The 26,694-nt window shown below is 45.7% G+C and overlaps 1 protein-coding gene across 2 annotated transcripts in view; it reads right to left on the bottom strand.

Moving 5' to 3' along the window:
• The window catches only part of RNF220 (ring finger protein 220), a 320,215-nt gene extending 300,409 nt beyond the window's left edge, over nucleotides 1–19,806 (bottom strand). For both annotated transcript variants that reach the window (XM_065409164.1, XM_065409165.1), the window contains exon 1: nucleotides 19,182–19,806. In XM_065409164.1, coding sequence (XP_065265236.1) covers nucleotides 19,182–19,806 — 625 coding nt within the window. The remainder of the gene's footprint in view (nucleotides 1–19,181) is intronic.
• Nucleotides 19,807–26,694: the final 6,888 nt, after the last annotated feature.

Raw genomic sequence — 26,694 nt, 5'->3', positions numbered from 1 at the left:
AATGGAGTGGAGAGTATGCTTACAAAACTGGCAGCTGACACCAAGGTGGGAGGTGTTTCAAGCACTTTGACAGGATTAGAATTCAAAACAACCTTGGCAACCTGGAGCATTGGTCTGAATTCAACAACATGAAACTCAATAAAGACATGTGCAAAGTAGCTCACTTAGGAAGGAAAAAATCAAATGCATAACTACAACATGGGGAATAACTGGCTAGGAGGCAGTACTGCTGCCAACAATCTGGGGGCTATTGTTGATGCATATTCAATTTGTGATCCACTATGTGATGCAATTGCAAAAGAGGCTAATCTAATTCTGGGGTGTATTAAGCGGAGTGTTGTATGTAAAACACGGGAGGTAACTGTCCCACTCTACTCAGCACTGGTGAGGCCTCGGCTGGAGCACTGAGCACCACGCTTTAGGAAAGATGTGGACAAACTGGAGAGAGTCCAGAGGAGAGCCATGGAAATGATAAAAGGTTTAGAAAACCTGACCTATGAGGAAAGGTTAAAAAAACTGGACATGTTTAGTCTTGAGAAAAGAAGATGGAGGGGGGATCTAATAACAGTCTTCAAATATTTTAAGGGCTGTTATAAAGAGGGGGGGTGATCTTTTGTTCTCTGCTGTCCACTGAAGGTAGCACAAGAAGTGATGGGCTTAATCTGCAGCAAGGGAGATTTAGATTAGATACTAGGAAAAACTTTAACTCAGGGTAGTTAAGCACTGGGATAGGCTTCCAAGGGAGGTTGCAGAATCCTTGTAAGAACAGGTGGGACAAACACCTGTTAGGGATAGGGTAGGTTTACGTGGCCCTGCCACAGAGCAAAGGGGCTGGACTTGATGATTTCTCGAGGTCCCTTCCAGCCTACACTTCTACGATTTACACCTGAAACATCTTTGCTTTGAATTTATATCTACCTACAGGCATATGGGGAAATACCAGGGGCATTCAAGAGAAGAAAACCCAAAGGGGACTGGTCATGGTATGTCTATACTGGAGCTGGAGGTATAATTTCCAACTCATTAAACACCTCTGGGCTAACTGTGAGCGGGCTACAGCACTAAAAATAGAAGTGTCGTCTCAGCAGCCCAAACAGAGGGTTGGGCTAGCCACCCGAGCACGTACCTAGGGCCTCAGACGGGTGCATGCTTGCGATGGCTCGCCCATCCCACCACCTGCACCGCCATGGCTATGCGTCAATGTTTAGCAAGCTATCTCAATCAGAGCTAGCGCCGTTATGTCTCCTCAAACTGGAAATTACATCTGGCAGCTCCAACATAGACATTTCCCGAGTCACAGGGGGACCAGTGCATTAACATCTTCTTAACGAATCAGCATGTTAATGGCTTGGTCAATAACCAACAAGAATGTCTTCCAGAGAGGAGAAGCCCTTCCTCCTGTCAATCCCACACGGACTGGGATTCAGCACCTGCTCTGCAGTCAAGGTTTCCCCAGAACAGAGGAACGGGGAACAGGTGTCTGGCATCTCAACAGATGTGACTCATCTGGGAGGGGAGAAGGTTTCATTGGGCACCTGCAAAAATGTCATTAAAAAATCCACTTCACCTGCCACCCCAGGAACCTCAAGAGGCCAAGCTGCGATCCCCCCCTGACATTCTGTGGGCATTCCGTACCCCGCAGGGAAAGCAGCGACACACTGGGAAGCGGGTTGCTGAAAGCACACCAAGAATAAGAGGGGTTGTAAGGAGTAAAAGCTGTGTAGGCAGGCTGAGCCAACGAGCTCATTCTTCATGTAAGAGAGCTCCCTCTAGGTTAAACACGTGGGTATTTCAGAAGCCGTTGCTGAGTCTAGAGTCCACATTGTGCCCCCTATTTCTATAGCTGCCGGGGAGGGTTTGTCATTCAGAAAGCTGGGAAGAAACCCCTGAAAATAGTGTTTGTTTTCTGCTTCACAAGTGCCCTGTCTGCTACACACACTGTGCCGTACAGAACACCCTCCTCCTGCTACACACACAGGTATGCAGACCCTGGTTGAGAGCACTTGATACAAGTGCAATGAGATTTACATGAGCGTAATAGAGATCATAATCTGGCCTATGATATACGTGTATGTCTCTCTCCCCTACAGGCCATGCACAGGCAGCATTTTACCAGACGAGCTCTTTTGATTCTCTGGCCAAAGGAGTTATGCCAGGGATGAAAGCTTGGCCCTCTTTGTCCCCAGTCATCAGCTCGGCCCTTTGCCCTGCTTTGAAGAGTGCAACTACATGCAGCCCTAAACCTCTGACTACCAGAAGCCGGGAGTGGGACACGGGTAGATCATGCCGTAACTGCCCTGTTCTGTACACTCTCCCTGAAGCTCTGGTATGGGCCGCTGTCAGAGACAGGATACTGGGCCAGAGAGATTATGGTCTGACCCAGTAGGGCAGCTCTTATATTCCAAACCTACAAGAAGCAACACTGCACTGAGGGGTGACAGACAGACCAGCAGAGTCCTATAAGTTAATAGAATCACAGAAGCCAGAGTAGGGCAAGTCCACCCCTCTAGCCACTGCAGGACTGTTCCCCACCAATATGTTCCTAGGAGCTTTGACCAAACTAGTTTGCAACACCTCCGCCTTTCGCCACTACTTCCCGTTTTATTTTTATTTTACCTAGACTGGTATTTACTGATAAATATGCAGCTCACTATATTCAGAACAGTAGGGAGCTCCCCTTTACAGATGTATAGAATGGACTGGGATGCTTAATACCCTTACTCGGCTATGCAATATAATGCTTACAGTAAAATACGCACCAGATTCACAACTGCATCCACGGTTACTATTCCCCTATATGATACAGATTAAGGGAATTAATCCAGAACCACAGAAACAAGAGTTTACCAGTTACACAAAAATATGTATTGTGCTTTTCAGCTGAGATCAAGAATAGTATAGTAGTGTTTTCATATCTGATACTTTTCCTTTTCCGCCCTTGTGGTCTCACTGATTCACTAGGTCTTTTCCTCTGTTACTAACAGCCTATACATTGTATATGGATTTCTTTATTCGTAATATGCTGCTTTAGTGTTTTGTTGAAATTTCACCGTAGAATCCTAGAAAGTGGCAGACTAGATCCGATCCACAGTCCCTCTAGTCTAGTATCCTGCCTCCAACAGCAGCCAGTATTTGGACTTGACATGAATTCAGCAAGGACTATCGTTTACTACAGTCTTCCTTAGGTACAGAACTGTGTCAGCAATCATCATCATAGTTTGGGTTTACACTGTGTCTTTAACAGGAGGTTCCCAAAGGACTGTGCAAAGGTGGGCAAGCATTGTCCATTTTACAGATGGAGAAAACTGAGGCACAGGGAGGGGCGGTGACCTGCCTGTCAGTGGCAGAACAAAACCAGGAGGTCTAGCTCGGGGCCCCTGCTCTAAGCACCAGACCTTGCATCCTCCTATATAGCTCATCCATGGACAGGCATCCCAGGAACTACAAACCTCACGGAAGCTGCTCTCTGAAGAGAGATGAGGGAGCTCCGCAGGTGTCCGCTATCAGTTCTCTGTTGCTCTTCTCCCAACCAGCATGAGGGATTTTCACCTACTAGTGAGTGTTTAGCATAAGAAGGAGGGGAGAGGGCAGAGGGGGGCGCAGCAGGGACACACGGCAGGACCTCTCAGGGAGCAGTGAAAAGGCAGCTGGCTGGAGCCCAGCGAGGGAGCCGGGACTGGGACAAGCCTTTTCACATCTGGTTAAGTACGGCTAAACCCTCCAACGAGCCACCTAATTATTACAACTCTTCTGCTGAAACCTGAACGCACCCCAGTGGCCGTGCTGGGGCAGCAAGGGGAGGAAAGCAGCAGTCAGGACATGGGCAGGGACAGGAGCACCGAGGAAAGGGGCTTGCAACGTAGGCTCTGGAACAAGCAGGAGAGAACAGCAGGAGACAAAGGCCTCGCGGCTCTGCCTGCACGTGAGCTGCTGGGAAATGAGCCTCTTCCCGGCTGGTCTCCCCCCTGGCATTAGGAGCAGCGTCTTGTCAACAGTGTTATCAGCCTGGCCTAGGCATCTCCAAGAGGAGCCAGCCAGAGACTCCAGTCAGCAGGGGCAGCAGTTGGGACCTTCTGACATTCAGAGACGTTTGTACAGTTCTGACTGGATTTTCTCTGCACTGTGCTGACTGGCTGTTTGCTCCCACCCTCGGCCTCCCAGTCTCCACCTCAGCTTCACACCACAATGCCTTTTACCCTCTTCTCCTCACCCCATTCACCTCACCCCTCTTCCCTTCCCTCTTCTTTCCAGTTAGCTTCGGACACCCTCCCACCCATCCCAATAAACCATGGAGCTCATGTGACGTTCACAGCCACCGCACAGTTCACGCTACTTGTGGGTTACCTCCCTTTCCCATGTGTCTATCTTGTTTATTTAAACTGCAAGCTCTTTGAAGCAGAGACCGTCTGCTACTCTGTATTAGCAGAGTGCCTGGCACAACAGGGCCCCTCTCTTGGTTGTCCCGTAGGCACTGCCGTAGTAAACATGATTAAATAACCTGCTTCAGCACCTGCCGAGCAGGAGAACAAATGAGTAGGTTGGATTCTGAGAAGCAGTGCCAGTTTCTTGAAGTGAAACTTTGCCTGTGAGCTTACCACACAGGACGCAAGCAGAGTTCAAACAGCTGCAGCAAACCGGACGCCCTCCGACATCCACCTCCTGCGTGAACTCCATGTCTTGCTTATGGACGCAAAGACACCTCTGAGCTGAGACAGAGCTCAGGATCTGTCAAACCCCTGTGTTCTGCTTGTATTGTTTTGCAGGTCTGAAACCCAGACCCTCCAACAGGCAGACTTGGAGTGGGGAGCGGCGTTCCACATGTGCTTTCAGCACCGAATCCTGAGCCCAAAGTGGCTCCACGTGCAAAATGCCCTAATCTCTCAGAGACCTGGCCTGCCTCCCGTTGCTCATTACTTTCAAAAGTGGGGTTGCATTCTCTTCTGCCACACCACCAGGCAGGGCCGGCTCCGGGCACCAGCTTACCAAGCAGGTGCTTGGGGCGGCCACTCCGGAGAGGGGCGGCACGTCCAGCTGTTTGGCGGCCGGTCCCTCACTCCTGCTCGGAGCGAAGGACCTCCCGCCAAATTGCCGCCGCAGATCACGATCGCGGCTTTTTTTTGTTTGTATGTTTGTTTGGCTGCTTGGGGTGGCCAAAACCCTGGAGCCGGCCCTGACACCAGGGTGGACAATAACACCCCGGCACATTGTGTTCTCAAACTGACCAGTTCTGACCCTATCTAGCATCACCAGCGGGGCCACCCCGGACTTTCACAGATTTGCACCAGATCTTACAATTTCACTCTACGATACCTGGTGTTAGACTATCAACCGTGGTCGCTTGGGCGGGTGCCAGGGTCCTCAGCAGACTGTAGACGTTTGAGGATGATGTTGATGGTTCCCACACACATTGTAGGGGACAGGTCTGAGTCCCTCAGGGAATTGTGGTGTTTTGACTTGTTCAGATTCATTTACAAATATAAATAGCAGCTGTCTCAGTATCTCTCATTCAGCAGACACAGGCAGAAATTTGTGAACTCTTGAATCGGCGTGGACCAGGGCAGGGTAAGACTAAAGGACAGGAAAAATAGGTCTAGCAACAACTTCAACCTTTGGATTGGTCCCTTTGAAAGTCTCTGGCAAATTTAAAGTTTCTTGATCTATTCAGCACAGGGATGACTGTCTCACAACTATTTTTTGAGTATTTGTTGGCAGGTCAGAGGAGGGGGAAAGTCATTCCACTGAAGCTGTTAGTGAAAAAACTTAGCTCCAGCCAGGGCCCCCAACTCCACTTCAAATTATAATATTTTAAGTACCTGAAAATAAATATTTTGTCAGCTGTGGAGAATTAAGAAGTGGCTTCAGACTTGCCGAGAGTGGAACCCTGCAGAGAGCGGCCAGCCTTAGAGAGCCAGCTTCAGAGCGAGCCTCCTGCAAACTTCCCCACCCACTCACCCCGTCTAGCACATTCAGGAGATCTGCACTCTTCTCCTCCCAGCAGTGCTCGCCAGTTCACCATCCCCTCCAGAGTAATCCTGAATCTAGGGGGAGAAGGTATATAGTTCACACCTAGCAGGTCTTTCGCATCTCTAAAGCCTGTGCCAAACAAGGATGCTGGAAAAGCAATTATTAACTGTATGTCACAGCTACAAGGAGCAGTTGTGGAGCAGCAGTGTTTGCATTTCAACACTCGTTATTAGGATTCAGAGTGAATCTACCAACGTGGTTTTCATCCGACACTTCCAGCTGTTAGTTCGCACAGCGCTGGGCAATGTTCAGGGGGGTCTTCTTCACAAACAAAAGAACTAGAAATGGAATTTGGGGTCTTTTTAAATGAAAGCATAAATTCTACTGAAACGGAGAGGCTCCTAAATACCATTCTGGAGGCCACCAGTGAATCATAGATTATTAGGGTTGGAAGGGACCTCAGGAGATCATCTAGTCCAACCCCCTGCTCAAAGCAGGATCAATCCCCAACTAAATCCCCAAATGGCCCCCTCAAGGATTGAACTCACAACCCTGGGTTTAGCAGGCCAACGCTCAAACCACTGAGCTATCCCTCCCCCCAGCAGGCAAACCGTGGCCCAGGGAATTGGAGAGGGTCTCAAGTTCCAATGTTCCATGTGGGGAGAATAATCCCAAATGACCAGAAAGTGGCATTAATTTTTATAGCCTTTGGAATGGAGTCTGCAGCAAAAACACACAAAGGGGGTCTTTCCCCAAAAGCTCAGTGGGAAGAATGTTAAAATAAAGAACTGAACCAAGAGGAGCAGCAGAACACTAAAGCCACATGGACCTTTACTCTCAGGTGCCCAGGTACTCCAGTGATGAGGGTATAACAGATAGAGAGATGTTGGTCACTCACGCTCCAGAAAAGGAAGAAAATGCAAATAAAGCAGGAGAGGTCCGTTTTGCAGCAGAGCTTCTACTTGTCCATCAAAGAGTTAAATCCACCCATCTGGCTCCTTTGGCTTGTAAATCAGCCCTCCTTGCCGCTGAGGACACACCGAAATGCCACGAGGCTGGGCCTGTCAGGAAGGAAACCAGCGCGTCCAGGGTTTTGTTGTTCTAGAGACTTTTTTTTAATTATTATTATTTTACTTTACAGCTCAGGAAGGAAGCTGGAGCCTGCGCTTCGACTCCAAGAATGTCGATTACTCATCCTTCCCTGCATTATTTCTTTTATCTCTCACTTTTATTTACCTTATTCAAAATTTTTCTCCGGTTTCTTTCCCTACTGTTCTTTAGCCACCGTTTTCAACTGTTCATCCAAGTTAAAAAAAAAAAAAATTGTCAACCGCTCTCTAAAGTAAATAATAATGACAATATTTGCTACACAAGCCTCCATCTTTCTCCCACACATGGCCAATTTCAGTCATTGCATAACTATCAAGGTACTTCTGTGGCAACCATTACCACAATCCCTGAACACCTCCCAAACATAGATGAACTTTTCCTCAGCAACCCGGGATGGCAGAAAAGTATTGCAATCCCTACTTCCCAGGCAGGCACTGAGAAAGTAATTGATTTGCCCACGGTGTCACAGAGGGGCAATGGCACAGCTAGGAAGTGAACCCAGATCTTCCAAGCGCTTGGCCACTGCCTTACCTGCCAGGAGCACGTGCGGCTGCCAGCCAAGTTAACAGAATGAATTTGTCCTGCACTGTTCATATCACTGCGATGGGCAGGTTAGACTGAGCTGTCACTGGCTGAACTGGGGCAGGAACTTCAGGAAGAGATGCCCACACGCCCCAGGGCAGGTTTGGGGCCTTCGAGTGCTTCTAAAGGAGGTGAACAAGTAAGGAGAACATATCTTTATTTTATGGCTCCTGTCTTCCCGGGAGCGCAGTATAAATTCTGGGCCTGATCCCGACTACACTTACATCAGATTTACGTCAGTGTAACGCTACTGACATCACCTCGGATTTACACAGGTTCTCTCTGTATTGCTCGGTAGCTTCCACATTCAGGAGGGGGTGGGACGCAGTGTGACGTTGAGAACTCACCCGGACTATTCATTAATGCAGGCATGAGCTGCGCAAACTTCCGTTCGGCAGGTTTGCCGACACGCCTCTGCCCTAACCCACCAGCCCTTCGCTGTTCCAATCCTGGGCCCCATACATAGCTCTGCCAACTTAACTCCGAACCGACCTGCAGCCCCATTATTCCAGTGCTGTCCCACACAGCTTCCAGCCATGCAAACAGAACTCTGCTAACACATCTCAGTCCTGCCCTGCAGCCCCCCGGCTACGTCCGTCCTGCCCCATCCCTCAGTTCTGCCAATACCCTGATCTGCAGGGGCTGTCCCCAGCTATGCCAGTCGAGGCACCCCCCACACAGACAGCTCTGTCCACATCCCTTTGCCCTGTCTGACCTGCTACCCCTTCTGCCACTGCCGTCCCACTTCCTGAACGAACAGAGACTGTCAGACATGCCACGGTTTTGTAACTGGGACCAGGATGATACTATCAGACTTAATGCACTGCAGGGCCTGAACTCAAATATCACGCGAGAAAGGAGAAGCACGGCCCAGTGCTACCTGGGCTCTGGTTAATTTACTAGTCATACCAGCAGCACTTAGAGTCCTGTGTGTCCAGGCCTAGGGTGGAGACAGTGATGGGAATAAGGGGCGAGGGGCACAGCAACTATGTGGGTGCCAACGCTCCCTGTCTTCCCCACGCTCCTCTCCCCGGAGCAGGGCAACCCAGGGTAAGAACTCACCCAGGCTGGCACCATGAACCCGATCGGTCGGCTCCCCTCTCTTCACCCAGAGCTACCGAGGTCACTGATGGCTCCTCCATCTCCCCATTAAAGCCGCCCGATGAGCAGAAGCTAACACCCCCCGTGGAAGGGTTAAACACAACAGCCTGCCAGCCAGCCACACAACTCATCACAGCCCTGGTGACTGGAAGTGAAACTGGTTTGCAGGCCGGCTCGTCACTGGCCTCGGAGCATTACACTGGTATGGAGCACCCTCCCCTGCACTCTCCATCCGCGGCAGCGGAGAACATTCAGCACCATGCAGGATCGGGCCCCTGCAGACACAAGACAAGGCTGTCGAAGGCTGGCCTGTGCACGCAGTGGTGACTCAAGCTGCCGTATGGCAGGGCCGCTTCGAAGCGTCTGTCACTCAGTCACTCCCTCGGCCCCCAGCTGTAGCCGCCAGGACGCCTGGGCAGCAGGTGGCTCTTTGACGAGGATTCTCGCTTCCCAAAGAGCCCTCTCCCCAACGCACGGGCCCACGTGTTGTCTCCTCCCAGGTAGACCAGGGAAGCTGCAAGATCTCTGCCCCAGACTCAGCTGCCTGCCTCTGGAATCCCAACCAGGGTCCCAGCAAAAAACATTTACCCGCTACCCCATTCGTGGAGACAGTCCAGTGGGGAGCACGGCTGGGGAGACAGGGCTTCCCTGGGGAAGACGACAGTGTACACAAGGAGACAACTGTGGTTTTAACCCGAAGCAGCTGGAGATGGAGTTCTTTGGGGTGGGGGGGCGGGTCTCAGCTCTGGAACTCATCTCTTTTCCCACCCCACCCTTCATTTTCTAGAGCCTGGGTTTGCTGAACTTCAGGACTTGTTGCAAAGCCTCTGTGTTTTCCAGGGGATTTTATTACGCTGTGGACGGGGGGGTTGTTCTTTGGGAGGCTTTTATGATACTCAGCTCGTGGAATATTTGTGTTGTATATTGTTTGTAGAACAGCCCCACCCACCCGGCGAGACAGTCCCTGCCCCAAAGACCTTGCAATGTAAATAGAAAAGAGGCACAGAGAGGAGACGTGACTTGCAAAAGGTGTTACGCCCGGCATTACAACCCCACCCTCTGAGCCACCAACCTAGGACTTCGAGAGAGCCTTCTAAAAACACTTTTAAAATGTAAAGGTGAGGACAGAGGAATAGTCTAGTTCCCAGACGCGCCTTACACCGGTGTTACTGTCCAAACAGCCTCTTTGCTGAAGGTCTATCTTGTGGCTCCCTATAGCAGAGGATTTTGCAGGTCAGACAATTTCACATGCCAAACAGCATTTGAGCTGTGGGTTTTAGAGATGGGTGAAATAAAAAAAAAAAAGTACCAAAATGGAGAGTCATTTTTAAGGAGGATTGGTTTGGGGGAGAGAGAGAGACACACACACACAGAGAAGTTAAATTTTATTGATCAGAATCAAAATGATTCACACTGAAAAGTCCAACAAACTGAAATGTAACAATCTGCTCATTTCAAGTTTCCTGATCGACTTCTCATTCTATTTACAAGACCTGGTGCTGCTGGCAGTCGATGCTACAATCAGCCTTTGTCCCATAAATGCATTGTTTTCCTACTAATTGATGTCCAATCACTTTTTGCTTAATTTTTCAAGAGAGAACTCTGAAGGGCACACTCATTCTGCGGCAGCCCTGCCATACCTGTGAAACCACAGATTAAAGTAAGGTCGTGCGTGTAGCTGAAGCGTATTGCTGGCCTGACCTCTTTCCTTTCCAGCAGTGTAAATCAGCAACAACTCAGCAAGCCAGCAGGGTTACACCAGCATGTCTTTGCAAATCTAGAACTTTGGTTTTGGTCTTCTGACAAGAACAAGCTCATAAGGATCTATGATACCACAAGCAGACAAACAGACAAACGGGTAATGTCTTTTGCATCTGTACAAAACCCTTGTATAAGTTTTTATATTTTCCCTCCAAAAGAAAGGTTTTAGTGTCTTTATTTTCTCTCATGAAAATGAATATATACCATAAAGCGAACACTCACAGGCAACCCACAAGAATAAAGTATATTTGTGCAGTGGACGGAAGAGATGCTGGTAAGAAAGCAGATTTCCGTTTCAAGTTTCCAGAAACAGAGGACAGAGGGCATTTAAACAAAAGTGATTTTAATAGTGTCCTAAAATTATGAAAAATACCATGATGCTGTCCCCAAACTTTAACTCTAAGAATCGTTTCAACCTAATGAAAGAGACAAGAAACATGGACAGCAAGAGACTCTCTCCTTTTTCCTCTGAGCTACCAGCACTTAGAACACAAAATCTTTCTTTATCCCACCCTTTCCCAACCCTACTTTTCCCCTTTCCTGTAGCTCAGTGCATTGCTGCAGTACAAAATGACTGCAACCAGTTGCAGGAGCGGAGAGCGTTACCCTGATCTTTGGAGAATGACTGGTTTACAAAACCACAATCAATGTTTTAAAGAGGAAAAACAAAAAACCACCACCACACACACAAGATGACAGATGCAGATAGGACTTCAAAGGACTAGACCCTGCAAAGCCTTACGCATTTAGTCCTCCCTGACCTGGAAAATCCTACAGAAGCCAATGAGCCAGATTCTCCTCTCAAACCAGTTTTGCACCGTTGTAAATCAAATTGACCTTAATGGCATCATTCCTGATTTACACCAGTGTAAGTAAAAGGAGAACATCACCCAGTAGGTCAATTCCTGTGGGTACGGTACTGCAGGATTGAGCCCTAAATAAGGACTGCAAGATTTGACCCATACAGCAGTAAAATACTTCACCACTCGGAAGTGGGTCGGGGGGCGGTAATCCAACTCATATCAGTAAATTATTCCTGTTAGTTAATTGGAAGGTCTACAGATCACATGCTGATATATACAAACATGATATACCATGCTTATCACATGTCAATAGAGCTTCATGTACATACAGTGACAGATACACACAGAGAGGGGAGACAGACCAGACATATAAATCCAGAAAAACAGATATATGCCCTTTTCAGGGGGGCATTGCATAAGGATATACTCTCACATTACAGGAGTTGGTATCCCAATTAGAAATATATTTTTAGAAAGAATTTCATTTCCTCTGCACAGCAGCAAAATGTCCTCAAAAGTCCCCAAATCTGCTGTTCTCTCTTGAAGAAGAGAGAGTGGAAAAATTCATAGGCTATCAAACAAATAGACATGGAGGATGACCGTTAGTGACATGAATTGCTGGATAAAAATTGTTACAGTTCGCTTTCAGTGTCTGGTTTTTGTTGATGCACAAGTATTAAAAGAAAACTTTGCCCTCAGAAATCCTCAATAAAAATAGACTAATAGTATACAGATGGGTATAATGTGTTCTCTATACAGATACTCATACACCGTGCTCTTTATGCAGATTAGGGTTAGGCAGATTTTAGATGGCGGTTATTTACCTTAATCAAGTATTATACAAGCATACACAGAATACATTTTATTCCTACAGATATTAACCAAATAAGGATGGGAGGTGAATCATAAAATCTAGTATAAAACGTAATTCTACCATTTTCCAGCTTCCCTGAGAGGCGAATGAAGGAGGAAAAAAATTAATTTTGCTGTTCTGATGTGATGTGTCCAAAAGACATCAACCAACCAACCCAACCAAGGGGCACCAATCAGCTCAAAGACAGCCTCAGAAAATTTCTCCCAGGAAGAGTTCCAGAAACTCCCAGACGTTAAATATACCCCATCCGTTGTAGGCTTTCAACCTTAGGGAGCAGGATCGGGCCCTTGGACTTCTGTTAGTCTGCACGTCTGAGAATTTTCTTATCCCTCAAGACAGTTAATATCCAAGAAATGCCCAGAAAAGTTTCTGAGACCAGCAAAGCTGAGAGAAAAAAAAATAATGAAGGCAAAAATACTTATTCTTTCTTTTTTCGGTCTCTCACACTTACACGCACACACAGAGCAGAACCCTACTAATTCCTTACACTGTCGATGCAGAACAAGTAGGAAACTCCACTGCTAATTCCTAAATTCTGCAAGTTAGCAAATAAAATAATAGATCAATGTTTTAACTATCAGGGATACTGACTCATTAAGTGCGCTTTGGCCATTGCCTTTAATTACTGAAGTTTAGCTGTAATGGATAATATTAGTACATAATATTCTAACCGTACTATATTAATAACAACAACACATAGTGCCTTTTATCAGGGGATCTCAAAGCACTGTACAAGCTGCTGAGAGGTATTATCCCCATTTTAGAGATGGGGAAACTGAGGTCAGAGACTTGCCCAAGATCACCGCACGTCTGGGGACTTCTGACACCCAATTCAATGCTTTAACCACAAGATCAGCCTTCCCCTTCCTTTGTATAATTCTGTGAAAGCAGCTAAATCTTATTAATGAGACTTCAGTCCAACTCAGCCTCGGATATAATATTTGTTGAGAAGCAGGATTTGGCCACCAGGGTTTTTTTGTTGTTGTTGGGTTTTTTTAGAAACATTTGGTTTGCCAATTAACCAGTGAGATTCAGAGTTTGTCCTGTAACTGTATAATAAATACACATGCATATACACACACACACACAGCAAAAGAGGATGATCAATATTTACTGTATGTGTGCCCATTTCTGCAGTTGTAGACAAATAAATATGTCATTTACATTTTGCTCAGAGCTCACAGAGCTGCTGTCATAAGCCCTTTGGAGTGCCACATAAGCCAGCTATCAGACGGCCGAAAGGAAGACCAGGGCACAAGAAATTGCTAGCTTTTCTGAGCTCACAGGAAATATGGCCGGGTGGCAGAGGCTGTGTGGGGAAACATTTTGGAGGAGAAAACAGCCCCGGCCCTCCCACCCAAATGATCAATTAAAAGCCATCCTTCTGCCCAGAGCCAGGCGAAGACGGCAAATGATGGCAGCCAGTAAAACGGTCACTTGGATCGGTTCTGCATGACAATTGATGGCAAGGGAAGCGGGGGGGGGGAGGGTTTGGAAGAGGCAGCAGTGTCCGCTTTCTCACCATGGTGATTAGACATTCCAAGTGCACGAGATAGCCCCGAATAACAGAAAGAGAAATATAAACTGGAGACCGACGGATCCTAGCCAGGCCAGATGGCCCTGCAGCCGGCAGGGGCTGCTCCCAGCCAGCCCTTCCCCACTTTAGCTGTTCAAACATTTCTTTATCCCAACAAGACAATTAAACCAAACAGCATGAAAAGGAGTCTCGGCAACAGTTTGCCGAGGGCACAGAAAGGTTGTTGCCAAAAAAACAAAAAGAAGGAGATTGCTGTATACTCCCGCGGCCAACGCAGGGCCAGGTTCTGACCTGCATCCTACCCAGTGGAAAATCCAGAGTAACTCCACTGAATTCACTGCATTTTCACTGGTGTAACAGAGATAGAAATGTGGCCTTCTCTATATCTACACACACACACACACACACACACAGGAAATGTAATTGTTTCACTTGTTTTATTGTATTATTTCATGAGCTGTATTAAGCACTCAATCTCACCTGGTCATGGATGATTATTAACAACATTGTTTTAGGTCCCTATTCTAACCTACCTGGAAAGTGGTGATTAGCGTAGGAACAGCAGCGAATATTCCCCCTCAAATCCACTGCTGTGCCATAGAATAATTCAAAGAGGAGACACCCCCTCCATCCACACCCTTCTACACAAAACTCACCAATTAGTGTAGGTCCTACTATGTAAACACAAACACAGACAGGCACATGCCCTAAGAGGGGAGATCACATTGTGAACTCCTGGATTTAGGCTTGAGACCTGTTCTAAAGGCCATCTTTGTTCCATTTTGAACAATTATTCAGAAATGAAAACTCTGGTAATAGAAGTCATGCGTAGCACCTAAACAGATATTTACATTTTCACAGCACTTTGTAAATATTAAATCATTAGTTTAAGAAGCTCGAACTAACTACAATTTAGAGATTTCAAAAAAAATAATAATCCTAAATTGGAATGAGAACCTCCCTTCCATACTGAGGCACAACTATAATCGCAGGGAGGAGAAACGGGACCTTGATCAAATTGACAGCGTCCCAATAATCAAGGTTATTTTTTTATTTATTTTAATGTAACAGTAAAAATAATATGAATAAATACCATCACTACTTTGGCTGAAAGTCGCTGGAGAGGAGCAAAGATCTCAAAATACTGGCAAATTAACTACCATTAATTACTTCTTAGAACAACGTCAGCAGTTCGGTATTATCATGTTACAGATGTCAAAACTGAGGCACAAGGAGAGTCAGTGGCAGAGCTGGAAGACAAGAACCCTGGTCTCCTGACTCATGTTCACTAGAGTTCACTACCTCGAGACCATGCTTCTCCACAATATAGCAAAGAAAACACATTATAAAGAATAAGTGAACGATCACCAAAAAAAGGTTGCTGTTGCGGTCTTGAAATGCGGACTGTGGAGTGTTTGGAAGCATCTCAAGGTGCGGTGGAGACAGTCATTTCTGGGGAGGCTATACGGGAAGCTCTGCGCCGCAACAGGCAGAGAGATCTTGCCAAGCCAGCCAGGCTCCGGCGTGGATGTTCCCTGCCGGCTCGCTCTGCTGGAGGGGGGCGATGCCATGGTGTTTGCAAGGAGCAATCGTGACAATTTTTTATTAGAAAGCCCAGAATAAAACTGGAGATCATTTTCACAGGAGGATTATAGATGTCTATCACGCAGGGGAACGTAGCATTTACTTCCACTGCTGCTGGAAACCTACATTAATGAAGATACATATATTTAAAGAGCCCCATGAAATGTGTTTGTCAGTGTCTGTAACACACACTGTACAAGAAGCGCCTAAACTGTTCTATAAATATCATTATCTTTCCCAGCGAGCATCTAAACAGAACGGCCCTGTCCAAAGCATGTGTCTAAACAAACAGTTACATCTCCTCCCTGGATGGAGTATGTCTTTTATACGCGCTTCCTATGGCACGCACAGCCTCTCTCGACATCCCGAGAGCAGCAGCCGACAGTCACAGGCAACTTGCCCAAACACAAAAAAACTCTAACAGATTTACAAAATGACTATTAACACAAACACGCTCCATCCATGCCTCGATAATTCATTAGCAGTCTGACCCGGGGCTCCAACATACACACAGAATTTGAAAGCAACCTCCTGACTTAAAAATAAAACAGTGGTTCTCTCTGAGAAATATGTGATCTCTCCTAGCCCACATACATGCATCAAGGGGGCCAGATCCTGATCATAGTGATGTAATTAGAATGAGAATGTGGTCGTAAGAGTACGTGCGCACGCACACACACACACACACACACACACACAGTATCTCTAGCTGCATATGGATGCAGTTCTGCATAGAGTTGGCTCCGGCTGTGATACTATACATTTATGGCTTGACATACTATTATATATGTTTTTGGGTTCCTTTTTTTTAAAAAAGGGAAATTTCTCAGAAAATCATCTCTAAAGTTAGAACAGTGTAAAAATATTTTAAAACCATTTGAAAATGTTTGTTTGTGATGGTACAAGGGACGTGTGTAATGCAATGAAGTCATTCACCCATCGCATGGTCTAATCCCTTTCAGGATTTTGAAAAATACAAATAAACAATTGAATCCTGCAATTCTGAAGAGCCTCTACTGAATACATAAAGACTTTGCTGATCTGCTGGAACTTCATTACGCCCGTCTATCCACTTTTGCTTAGAAGTTTGTCCACAGAACCCTTTCCCTGCAATGGACCCTACACTACGATCCTTCTTTCCCAAAGGGTTATGTACATTATTCACACAAGGAACCCAAGGAACTTCCTGAGGGTCAATGAGGAGAAATTTTAAAGGCCCTGAAATATATTTTTGCGTACAAGCATAAAGAACCCTGCAAATATGTATGTACGTCTCAGAACATGACAGGTTCTGTGGTGCAGCCAGTCAGCCGTGTCATCCCTCAAGTTTTTCCTTTCTAAAAACTGCCATATAAAGATAATTAAGACACATTTTTAAAATCCCATCCCCACAGTAAATAACCCCACTGTGGTAACGTATTTAAGATTCTGACATACATAGAAAACATGCTCTTTGGTGCAACAGCTAAATACGATGGGAAGGAGGAAAGGTCAAATTTACCTTAAATTGTCCCAGTACTTATTTTATAACTTTAAGATTAATAAAACATGAATGGATGTTGTGCTAATATGCATCCAAAGTGTATGCAGGCAGTGTTATAAATGGTTATGTTAGCAATTGTGTCTAAAACCTGGGGTGATATTAAAACAAATTTTAAAAGCCAGGAGAGTTAAAATTAATCCAGTCATTAGAAAGAAAAATAAAACCAGTTTCTCTCTAATATTTTGGTCAGCAATCTGTCCCGCTGGTTGTGATGCCTGCATTCATTTTGCCCTGGTGCAAAGGCTAATCACTTTAACCAGTTTCTATTTCTCTTCTAAGGAAAGGGGGAGAAACTTTTCACATGTTCACAAGTTTTTGAAGCAACTTGCAAAGTTGTTCTTCTGCCTCTCTCGTTATAATCCCGCTGTCTAATCATTCCCAGTGGGCGTGGGGAAGCCAATGCATTGGCGTGCATTCCGTTAGCAGCCTTACTCCTCTGTGAAGTACTTATTTATTTTTCAGGAGTACAGCGCCCACATAGAGCACACAGTCTTGGTGAAGACAAGATTTATCCCTTCCACACAGGAGCATGTGCCTGTGTCTGCTGTTCTGTCCACTGCTGTGCTACATGTGGTCTAATTCATTTCACAGATTTACTCCTTTAAATCAGCTATCGGACAGGATTTTGCTTGCAAGATACACAGCAACTGATGCGCTTTAAATTCATTTTGCTAGCAGACCTGCTCTTCCGCCGTTATCTCCCAAAGTATTCATTTGAGCAAGCTTCATTTCCACATCCAGGTTATATTGATAATGGGGAGAGATCCATAAAACATCAACACAGGGTATCTTTAGATATTGTGACCCCACCTTCCTTCCCTCCCCCAAAATGAAAGCTCTGCCCCCACCTACAACAGTTGTGCCTACATATTAACAACACTGATGAGGAGACACGGAACAAGGAAAGCAGTTCTAATGCACAGAAAGTAATATAGGGGGAAAAGAGAGATCACATTTGTGCTGTGAGAAGCACAAGGCTTCTGTCTTCAGTGGGAATCGTCCCACACTTGCAAACACTGACATAAAAGACACACTGGCAGCATATTTCAAAACCAAAGAGCGATGGATTTACAAGGCAGGTTGATTTTATGATGACTTTTATTGAAAAAGTACGCTGGGTGTAGGCAGATACCTTTTAGTGCTGGTAAGTTAACACAGTGCCTAATTCAAGGAGACAGCCTGAGGAAGCAGTGCCGACAGGGGAGAGAGAGCCACAACGTCTCTATTACTCTCCTCGGCATCATAAAGGGAAGAAGAAAAATCGTATCTGAAGGGCAGCGAGGGAGCTGGGCTGCAGTTTTCTTTGCAAAATAATAATATTTTTTTTAAAAGAAGAAAATCCACAAGAATGTACAAAGGGGTCCATGTGAAAACAAAACCACTTTGGCATCTGAACTAAGCGTTTGTGTTTAAAGGAGATCTCTCCAGCTAAATGTTGCCACATCTTATTGCTCTGAAGTCGGGGACTGCAGGCCCTGTTCTCCCGAGACAGCTCCCCAGAATGGTGTTCCCCCACCGAATGGTTCAGCTTTTCATGCGAGGAGGGGACTGGGGTAGCCTGCCCTCCTCCAGCAGAGATACTGCGCGGGAAAAGGTGACTGAAGAACAGGGAGTTGTTACAGTAGCGTACGTTAGACAGGTTTCAATTGCTGATCCTTGAAGGGACAGATTGCCTTTCCAGTGGTCATGCAAAGGGGGGCTCCAGAGAAAGTACACAGCCTATTTGGGGGGTCACTTATTGAGCCATACGAGCGTAATCAGCTTTATGTCTCTAGGAAAGAGCTTGAGTGCCCAAAATACTATTCCGTGAAATACCGCATAAGGGAACTTTGTCCTGTTCTGAGGAGCAAAGCATGAAGGCTGATATCCTAGGTACAAGAACTGAGCGTGTGAGGAAGAGGGCAGAGGAAAAATATCAAAGGGAACAGTGTGTGCAGTTTTAACTGATAAGCTCCCTGAAAAAGTTCTAGTTGTATACTACAGATGCACCCTTCTGTGTATACACACACACGCACACACACCAGAGTATATCTCTCTGCTTTGAGGCACGGCCATCTTTCCGTGCTTAGCAGCCCCAGTTTCAAGCAGAGAGAACGGTGTCTCTCCCACAGGTGCATTTGAAAATGGGTTTCCTTCCAATACACCTTACCGTGAAATCCATCAATGTCCATTTAAGAAAAACAAGGCACCATTTTATCATGTAACTCAGCGCGAAGGAAAGGACATTCAGCAGGAACCGCAGCACGACAAAACGACGCACCTGTTGAGCATCTCAACGAGGCGCAGCGAAGTAAAGCCGAGAGGGGTAACGGAGGTACTTACATCTGTCGTTTCGGTCTTCGGGACTGGACGAGGTCTCCCGGTCAGAAATGAGGCCAGAGACCGCAAAGATCTTTTTCCCCGTGTCATCGACTTTGAGGGAGCCCGGGGAGCTGGAAGGGAGCTGGGTTCCAAACTCATACTCCTTGCCGTCCGCGTCCGAGAAGCGCAGGTGGGGCGAGTCCGTGTCGTGGCAGTTTTTCAGGCGTTTGGCCGGCGTAAAGGCCGACTGGTAGCTCTCCCTGTCTTCAGTGGAGGCAAAGGGGCGGAAAGCCCCAACGCCACTGTGGTTCAACATACTTATTGGCGTGCAGTCCAAGTTGGGGGGTGCAAATTGGGGGTGGAGGTGCAGCAAGGATGGGGGAAAGTCACGGTTCGCGAATGCTCCTGGTACCCCACCTTGCCGGTGATACATGGAGGCAAAAGTATACGAGCCATTGGTAAAGGGGATGTGCACGTCCTTATCCACTGATACCGGGACTCCAAAGGGTCTTGGCTGCTGACAGGGGATGGAAGCGTCCCGGCTGGCTTCAGCAGTGGAGGCGAGAACCATCAGGGCCGGAGATGCCAGCGGGTTGGGAAGATAGGATGAGTTTTCCATCTTGAAGGCTGCCCGGTGTAAGTCCATCGGAGTCTCTTTCCTCAGCAGGGTCACAAGGGGAACAATCTTCCCTGGAAGGAAGGTCAAGCGAGGCCTGGTTTTGGAGCAGGGAGATCACTGAGGCATCATCGCCGTCCCAAAGCTGCAGAGAAACAGAAGGGAAGAGAAAACACAAGTGGTGAGGCTTCTGCACTTGCTTCTTCTGGACACTCCATGCAGTGGGAAGGCCACATGCGTTAGAACCAACTGCCCAGCAACGCGCCCATGTTCTCATTCACGAAAATTAACAGACAACTTCACACACGGGTGGAACCAACTTTGGCCCACTCCACATGACAGAGGGAAAAATCCTACCAAAGGCATTAGTATAAAGGATTTATTTGTAATATAAATATCCCCACATGTCAATAATCTCGGTGTGGTCTAAAATTAAGAGACATTCCCCTCAACTGATCATCACAATTCAATATATGTAAAACATATCGTATCTATTGAACATAATTACATGAACAGAAATAAACATTTATACAGTTGTTTATACTGCCTATGATGCATAAGGAATGTGTGTAATATGTGTCTATTTTTCTCACACATTATGTATGTGTAGGTACATGCACATATGCAGGTATACATTTTACATAATCATATAACACACACACAGTGTACACACACTTTCTTTCTTTTTTTTTTAAAGGAGCAGAGACTTCATCAATAAAATGCCTGGCGTCTCTGACAATATTTAAAATCATAATGGGTGCCTCTGCCATGTGATCTCTGCAAATGTCTGCCTTTCGGGTCGGGGACAGCGGAGAACGGATCAGTAATTTTAGTTCCTAATGCACTAGCTCTTAAGTAGATTTGTAAACTGCTCTGTATGTGCCATTAACATTTAGAGGAAAATGTTAACAAAATTTCTGGCTTGCATTTTGCTGAGCCTCCTAGCTCAGCCAGATCCATTCGCCCAGCCACAAACCCCCTTGGAACAAGAGGCAGAAAAATCCTTCCTTCTGTATCTCTCTGCGCTTTCTGATTTAATGGTTTGGTTTGTTATTTTCTTTCCCGATCAGCCTAGTGCCTTTTCTTTTAAGGTTCCGCTGCCTACCATTCAGGCCCCAAGACCTGTCTTAAAATACAAGAACTATAACTTTGAAACAATATACTAGCCTGCCAGAGCTCAAAGGGCTAAGAAAATCATATAATAATAAAAAGCTGTTACAAATTGTCTCTCTTAAATCCAGAGGGTCAAACATCTCAAATAAAACTTACTGAAAGAGTCTCTTCCTAATGGAGTGCCTTTTGTATTCCATGAATGAGGGAGCCTAGGTTAACAAACTGTATGAAATCCAGTCTGTGACTTTAATGTAGTCCAATGATAACATTTCCTTTCTCCCATCCTGTTCCCAAACGCTTCAGTGACTGTTATTAATTGTAAAGATGAGTGGACATCATCTCTCGGCTTCCTCATTTGGCATTCTTCCTTATAGACATCATTGCTAAATTACCAGATTATGTATCTCACATTAACAGGTTTGCTCTCTTCCAAATTTTAAATAACTTTCCTGTCAAGTTCTAGCCATGGAGAGGGAGAGAGAGATGCCAAGGGCAGCGTGTAAAAGCACAGAAAGCCTGGACACGCTTGTTTTGCTGCTTTCAGGAAAGCTGATCAACACACATACACACACACAAAAACACGAGCACAAAACTGCATCCACTAGTGAATTTTGGGTTACTGGGGTTTTTTTCAGGCTGCTATAAAAAAAATTAACACGCATATACAAATAAATAAGCACTCACACGGAAATGAACAATCGTTAATATGTAAGTGGGGCTAAGAGATCATTGGAAAATATGGTTTCCAAAAAAAAAAAAAAAGAGCAGCACTATTGCAGCTCTTTGCCTCTTTTTCTATTTTTACTTGTTCCATCACCTCACGACATTCAATGTATTTCATAAATTAGTATTCTGGCCGCAACACTTGACACTCCTGTAGGATATTGTGAATCACTCCGGCCGCCTTATTCGTTTGCAAACTTCATTATGCCGGGAATAAATCAACACATTACAATATCTCACCCAGCCAAATTTAATTTTTTTTTAAACTCCCACTTCCCTTTTCGCTCGCTCTCTCTGTCTCTCTCTCTCTCCCCCCATTAGCAACATGTACAGATGAGACTGCGGCGGACCAGTCATTATGAAAATCTATAGTTAATACACTCCCAATGTCAAAATGTCATGGGTTTAAATACAGAACCCAAAATAAGAAAACTAACTGACCTTCTTAATTAAAAAAATATGGATTGCAGGATAATCAGCTTGATGGACCATTTGGGCGACTGTAAGGTAGTGGGCACAAGGCAAAGTAAGTAACTGTTACTTTTCTGCCTCTATGCTGATTTTTTTTAATTTAGCACCCCGTGCAAATCCAGATTAAAATAACTCCAGCTATTGATCTGAGCAGTGGAATTGACATTAATTTTAGTTCACTTCTCACTTTGCAAAGGGATCAATAGGAAGTAATAACAGCTGACATCCCCACTGAAAGGAGGAAAAAAGACGGGCTGGAGACAGAAATCGAAAAGCAACCAAATAAATCAGCAGCTACTTTTCCACGGCATCAGACAAACTCCAAACAGATTGCAAAAAGTCTTTGTTGAATTAACTAAACAAGGAGTGGAGGGAGCAGGGGGTAGAGATCAATCTACGAAGCTACATAAACTGTCTACCAGGCATCGAGGTAAAATGGACAGACCAAAAAATATTGTGATTTTACATTTTTTTTAAATGATTGCTCTGATATACAAGAATTTTGTAAAGACACTTTGTTTAAGGTGTATACAAATTGCCAGCATACTATATGTTACTAATTGCAAGGTTAAATATGCCAAAACCAAGACAAATTGAATCAACAGCCTTAACTTTGATCCGTTAAAAAATATCTCACCAAGGAACAACTTCTTATCAGTAATCTCTAGCTCAAGTCCGATTCCTCTGTTTATAAAAGATTGTAACACTGGTTTGAATTAGGTAAAGAGAAAGACAGACAAAAAGTCAGTCAATCTATGACGGGTTGGATTTAGCAGGCATCACAAACATTGTGTGAGTGGAGAAAATAGAGCTGACCACTGTTATAAGCATAAAAACCTCTTTGCTAATCAGCATGGAAAGAAAGAATAAAAAACGTGCATATCTTAAAGCATTAAGAGTTTCAATCAACAAATCATTTCTCTGATATCAATTAAAATAAATAAAACACACCACTTTGTTTATTACAACAGGTTGCATTTTTGTGATCTCTCAACCATTTCCAAACACCAGGAATTAAAATAAAGGGACAAATTAACATTTTTCTTCTTCCAGGAACAAACTTCTTAAAATAATTAATTAGCACACTATTTAAGAAGCTTAGAAACCTTAGCAAAAACAGAGAGGAAATTAGGACAGATTTTTTTTAAAATCATATCATACATTTACATTAAAGTTTTTCCCCCATAAATGTCAAGTAGGAATTTATAAATATGTCCTGTGTAGAAAAGCCAATGATTATAAAACAAAATAATGCCAGCTGTTTGGGGATTTAAGTGCTCAAATGGATTATATATTTGAACTAAACTGGATTTCCTCGTAAAAAAAATAAAACAAATGCAAGCTAGAAAGCCAACACAGAAGAAATCTCTTCAGTGGATTAAGATACAAAGGAAAAACAGTTCATTTTTTAATATGTGCAAAATATGCCAATTTCAGGCACCCGCAGGAGCAGCTGGTATGAAAACCGGTTTAGAACAAAAATCTGAGGGCCATGCCACCGAGTAGAGGAGGCAGATTCGGTTGGAAACGGAAAAGGATCGGTGCAATTTTAAGGCATTAGGGACCAGAAATCACCCCATCAGGTTCGAGCGGCTGCCTTAATGCAGAAACAATGTCGCCTCGTTTCTCCTCGCTAGGGAAGAGGCTGCCCCTGATTTTGTTTTGCTACAAACTTCTTGCAAAAATTTAGTCCCGCTACCAACACGATCAGCAGGCGGCAAACGAGCAAAAACAGCAGCTGGAGGAAGAAGGGGATTTTAAAAAAATAAATAAAAAGATTGGTCCTCCACCACGCCCTCCCGCCCCCACATACACCGCAGTTTTTCAAAATTAAATTGAAAATCCAAAGGAGAATTCGCAAGGGCGAAGAAGGCTTTAGTTTGTCAAGCGCCCAGGGCGGCAAACACGCACTGGGGCTTACAAGGGGGAAAGTGAGGGGGGGAAACTCCCAACAGAAATTAACCAGGGGCTTTTTACATTAACGCTCTGATCCGACCTGCGATTATTAGGGAATATTCCTCCCATCGCTCCAAAACCACAGACAGACACACCTCTCCAAAGTACAATTCGGGGCTTGGTTTTTGTTTGTTTGTGTACTCTTTGCCTCAAGATCCGCTCCTTGCAAAATATAAATATATATATTCAGCGTGGACTTCCCTGAATGTTGTGAATTTGACTATTTGCTTTATCGTTCACATTTTCATCCCCCGCAAACCCCCAATTTAACCCCCCCCAAAAAAACCCTCCAAGGAGGTGTGTCAAGGTTTAGATTAGAAACAAAACAACACAAAAAGCGCACAGCCATTTGACTTTCTCCAGTTGCAAATTAAACAGGTGTTTTCCTTCCCCCGCCTTCCCAATTTGGGGGCAAGGGTTTTCAGGGACAAACCTGTTAATTTCGTTTGGTCAGAAACAAAACATTCCCCCAAAATAGAACAAGGAAATGAATGTGGAGAAATTCGCTTTCTCTGCCTTCGCTATAGTCTCATTAAATGCAACAAATTATACCGTGCACAAAATAATGTTATAAAGTCGGGGAAAGAGAGGTCAGGGAAGAGCAGAGAAACGGAGACAGGAATTTCTTGTCTTCTTCGGAATTATTTGTTCTTTTCATGGTGGTGGGGAGGGGGGCGCTTTTCCATCCCAATTTCTACACTCCATTAAGTGCACTTTTTTTCACTTAACAAAAAAAAAAAGTCCGAAACAAAGCTCATCAAATGTGAGGATGACTAGAGTTGTTTGAATTTATGGCAACAATCACTTACCATACACATTTCCTGTGTGGAAGGAGAAGCATTCAATACAACTCTTTAAGTAGACAGTTCCTAATGATTTCATTGTGGTAAAACAGATGGTTTTTATGTATTTAGAGCTGAAGGTGAAGAATTATTTTCCACGCTTCCAACCTATTTACAGACTTCCCTGCTTTAATTTTTTTTGGGGGGGGGGGAAGAAGGGGGAGAGAGGAGGTTTTCTAAAAAGGATTCAGAGCTTGTGCTCTTTGGATAGCACTCGCGGATGGTGCAGAAAGTTTTCTCTAGGACATCAGTGAAAACATGCTCAATTCATTTCGCCTCCTCTGGCCAAAGGCTTTTCAAGCCTGCATTTCACATGTGGAGCGGTTTGAGCCGGTGCTGCTGACTATTTAAACGGACCCGAGTCCTTTATTGTATTGTCAAGAATAAAGCGAGAACAAGTCTTTTGGGTCCCGCCGAGCTTGGTGAATTTGATTCCCAGCTGAGAGTGATTTGGGGGCGAGTCTCTCGGGGGAGGGTGGCTGAGAGGGGTCGGGGTTGGGGGGGGGGGGGGAGTTGTACAAACTTCCACCGTCCCCAAAATCAGGACCAGTGGCAATTTACAAAGAACGTTTTTTTAAAAAAACCCCAATCCAATCCTCCATCGCGGGCCGGGTGTTTTCTGCTACGGATTCAAATCGAAGTTCACACGGGCACCGCGCGATTGCAGAAAGGAAAACGCGTTTGATTCGAGCTACTCCGAGTACCGAGCCGGCTGGGTCTGCCAACGCTTCTACCGCACAGAAATCAGGCTTAGCTTTTACAAAAGATAAAAACCACGTAGACTGGGGAGGGGCGGGGGGCGCGGAGAGAGGATTTGTTCCTTTCCTTTCAAAAAGTTGTTTGTTTTGTTTTGCAGCCTCTGGGAAATGAAATTGTTGCTGCCCAGAGCCAGGGCAGCCCGAGATCCTGCGGCCAGCAAGGACAGAACTCCCCTGGTTGCAAAAATAAAATAAATGAACGCGGTTTAAAATAACCGGCTTGGAATTAAATCTGATCCGCACCATTTTCGGATGCGTTTGGAAACCTTCTGCCCCGGCACCTGATTCCCCCTTGTGCCTACTGGTCCCCCCCCCCCAGCCAGCACCCCCGCAAAATAAACAGGGGGATGGTCCCAGAGACTCCGCAACTCTCGGGTTGCAGAAGGATGAGGCGGCGCGGGGGGGGGGGGGGATCCTCTCTTTTTATCGGACTTTAACCCATTATCATGATGATCCCCACCCACCCAGCCTCCCCCCGCCACTCGACCCCCGCTTCCCATCCCGGACCCCCCTAACCAGCTGCCTTTGCTGGAGGGATTCAGGAGCTCGCGGCAATTCTTGCATGGAAAAATAAAACTTGCCGTGCAAAGTTTGACTCCGCAGCGAGTCCGGCTTTGCAGGGAAATCAAAAGGCACCGGGTCAGAGTGGCTGCAGCCCTGGGAGAAAGCTGTGTGAGACCACTGCTCGAAAGTTAGCCCCGGTCCCTGCCCAGCACCAGCTCCCCCCGCCCGCCCCCCTCTCTCTCACACACACACACACACACACACACCTTTGTGATCTCCAATACTCACCGTGGAAATTCCTCTGGAAGTGGCTGCACTTTTGGAGGCTCAGGGAAGCAGGAGCAGAGTGTGGCGCTTGGGAAGTCCTGGGCGTGTTTGCAGGCTGTCTTGGATTGCATGTAACAGATCAAGAGACTCAATGGGTGTGAGAGAAGGCGCAGTGCTGCCTCGCAGTGCTGGCTCTAATCAGTGAATGAACCTCCACTCTCAGAGGGACTGGAGCTGCACACACACACACACAGCCGGGCTGAGCACGGAATACATTAGGGCAC

Source organism: Emys orbicularis, chromosome 8 (genome assembly GCF_028017835.1).
Source record: "Emys orbicularis isolate rEmyOrb1 chromosome 8, rEmyOrb1.hap1, whole genome shotgun sequence".
Lineage (NCBI taxonomy): Eukaryota > Metazoa > Chordata > Testudines > Emydidae > Emys > Emys orbicularis.
The sequence above is the reverse complement of the archived record's forward strand: the minus strand, read 5'-3'. Positions and strand labels throughout refer to the sequence as shown.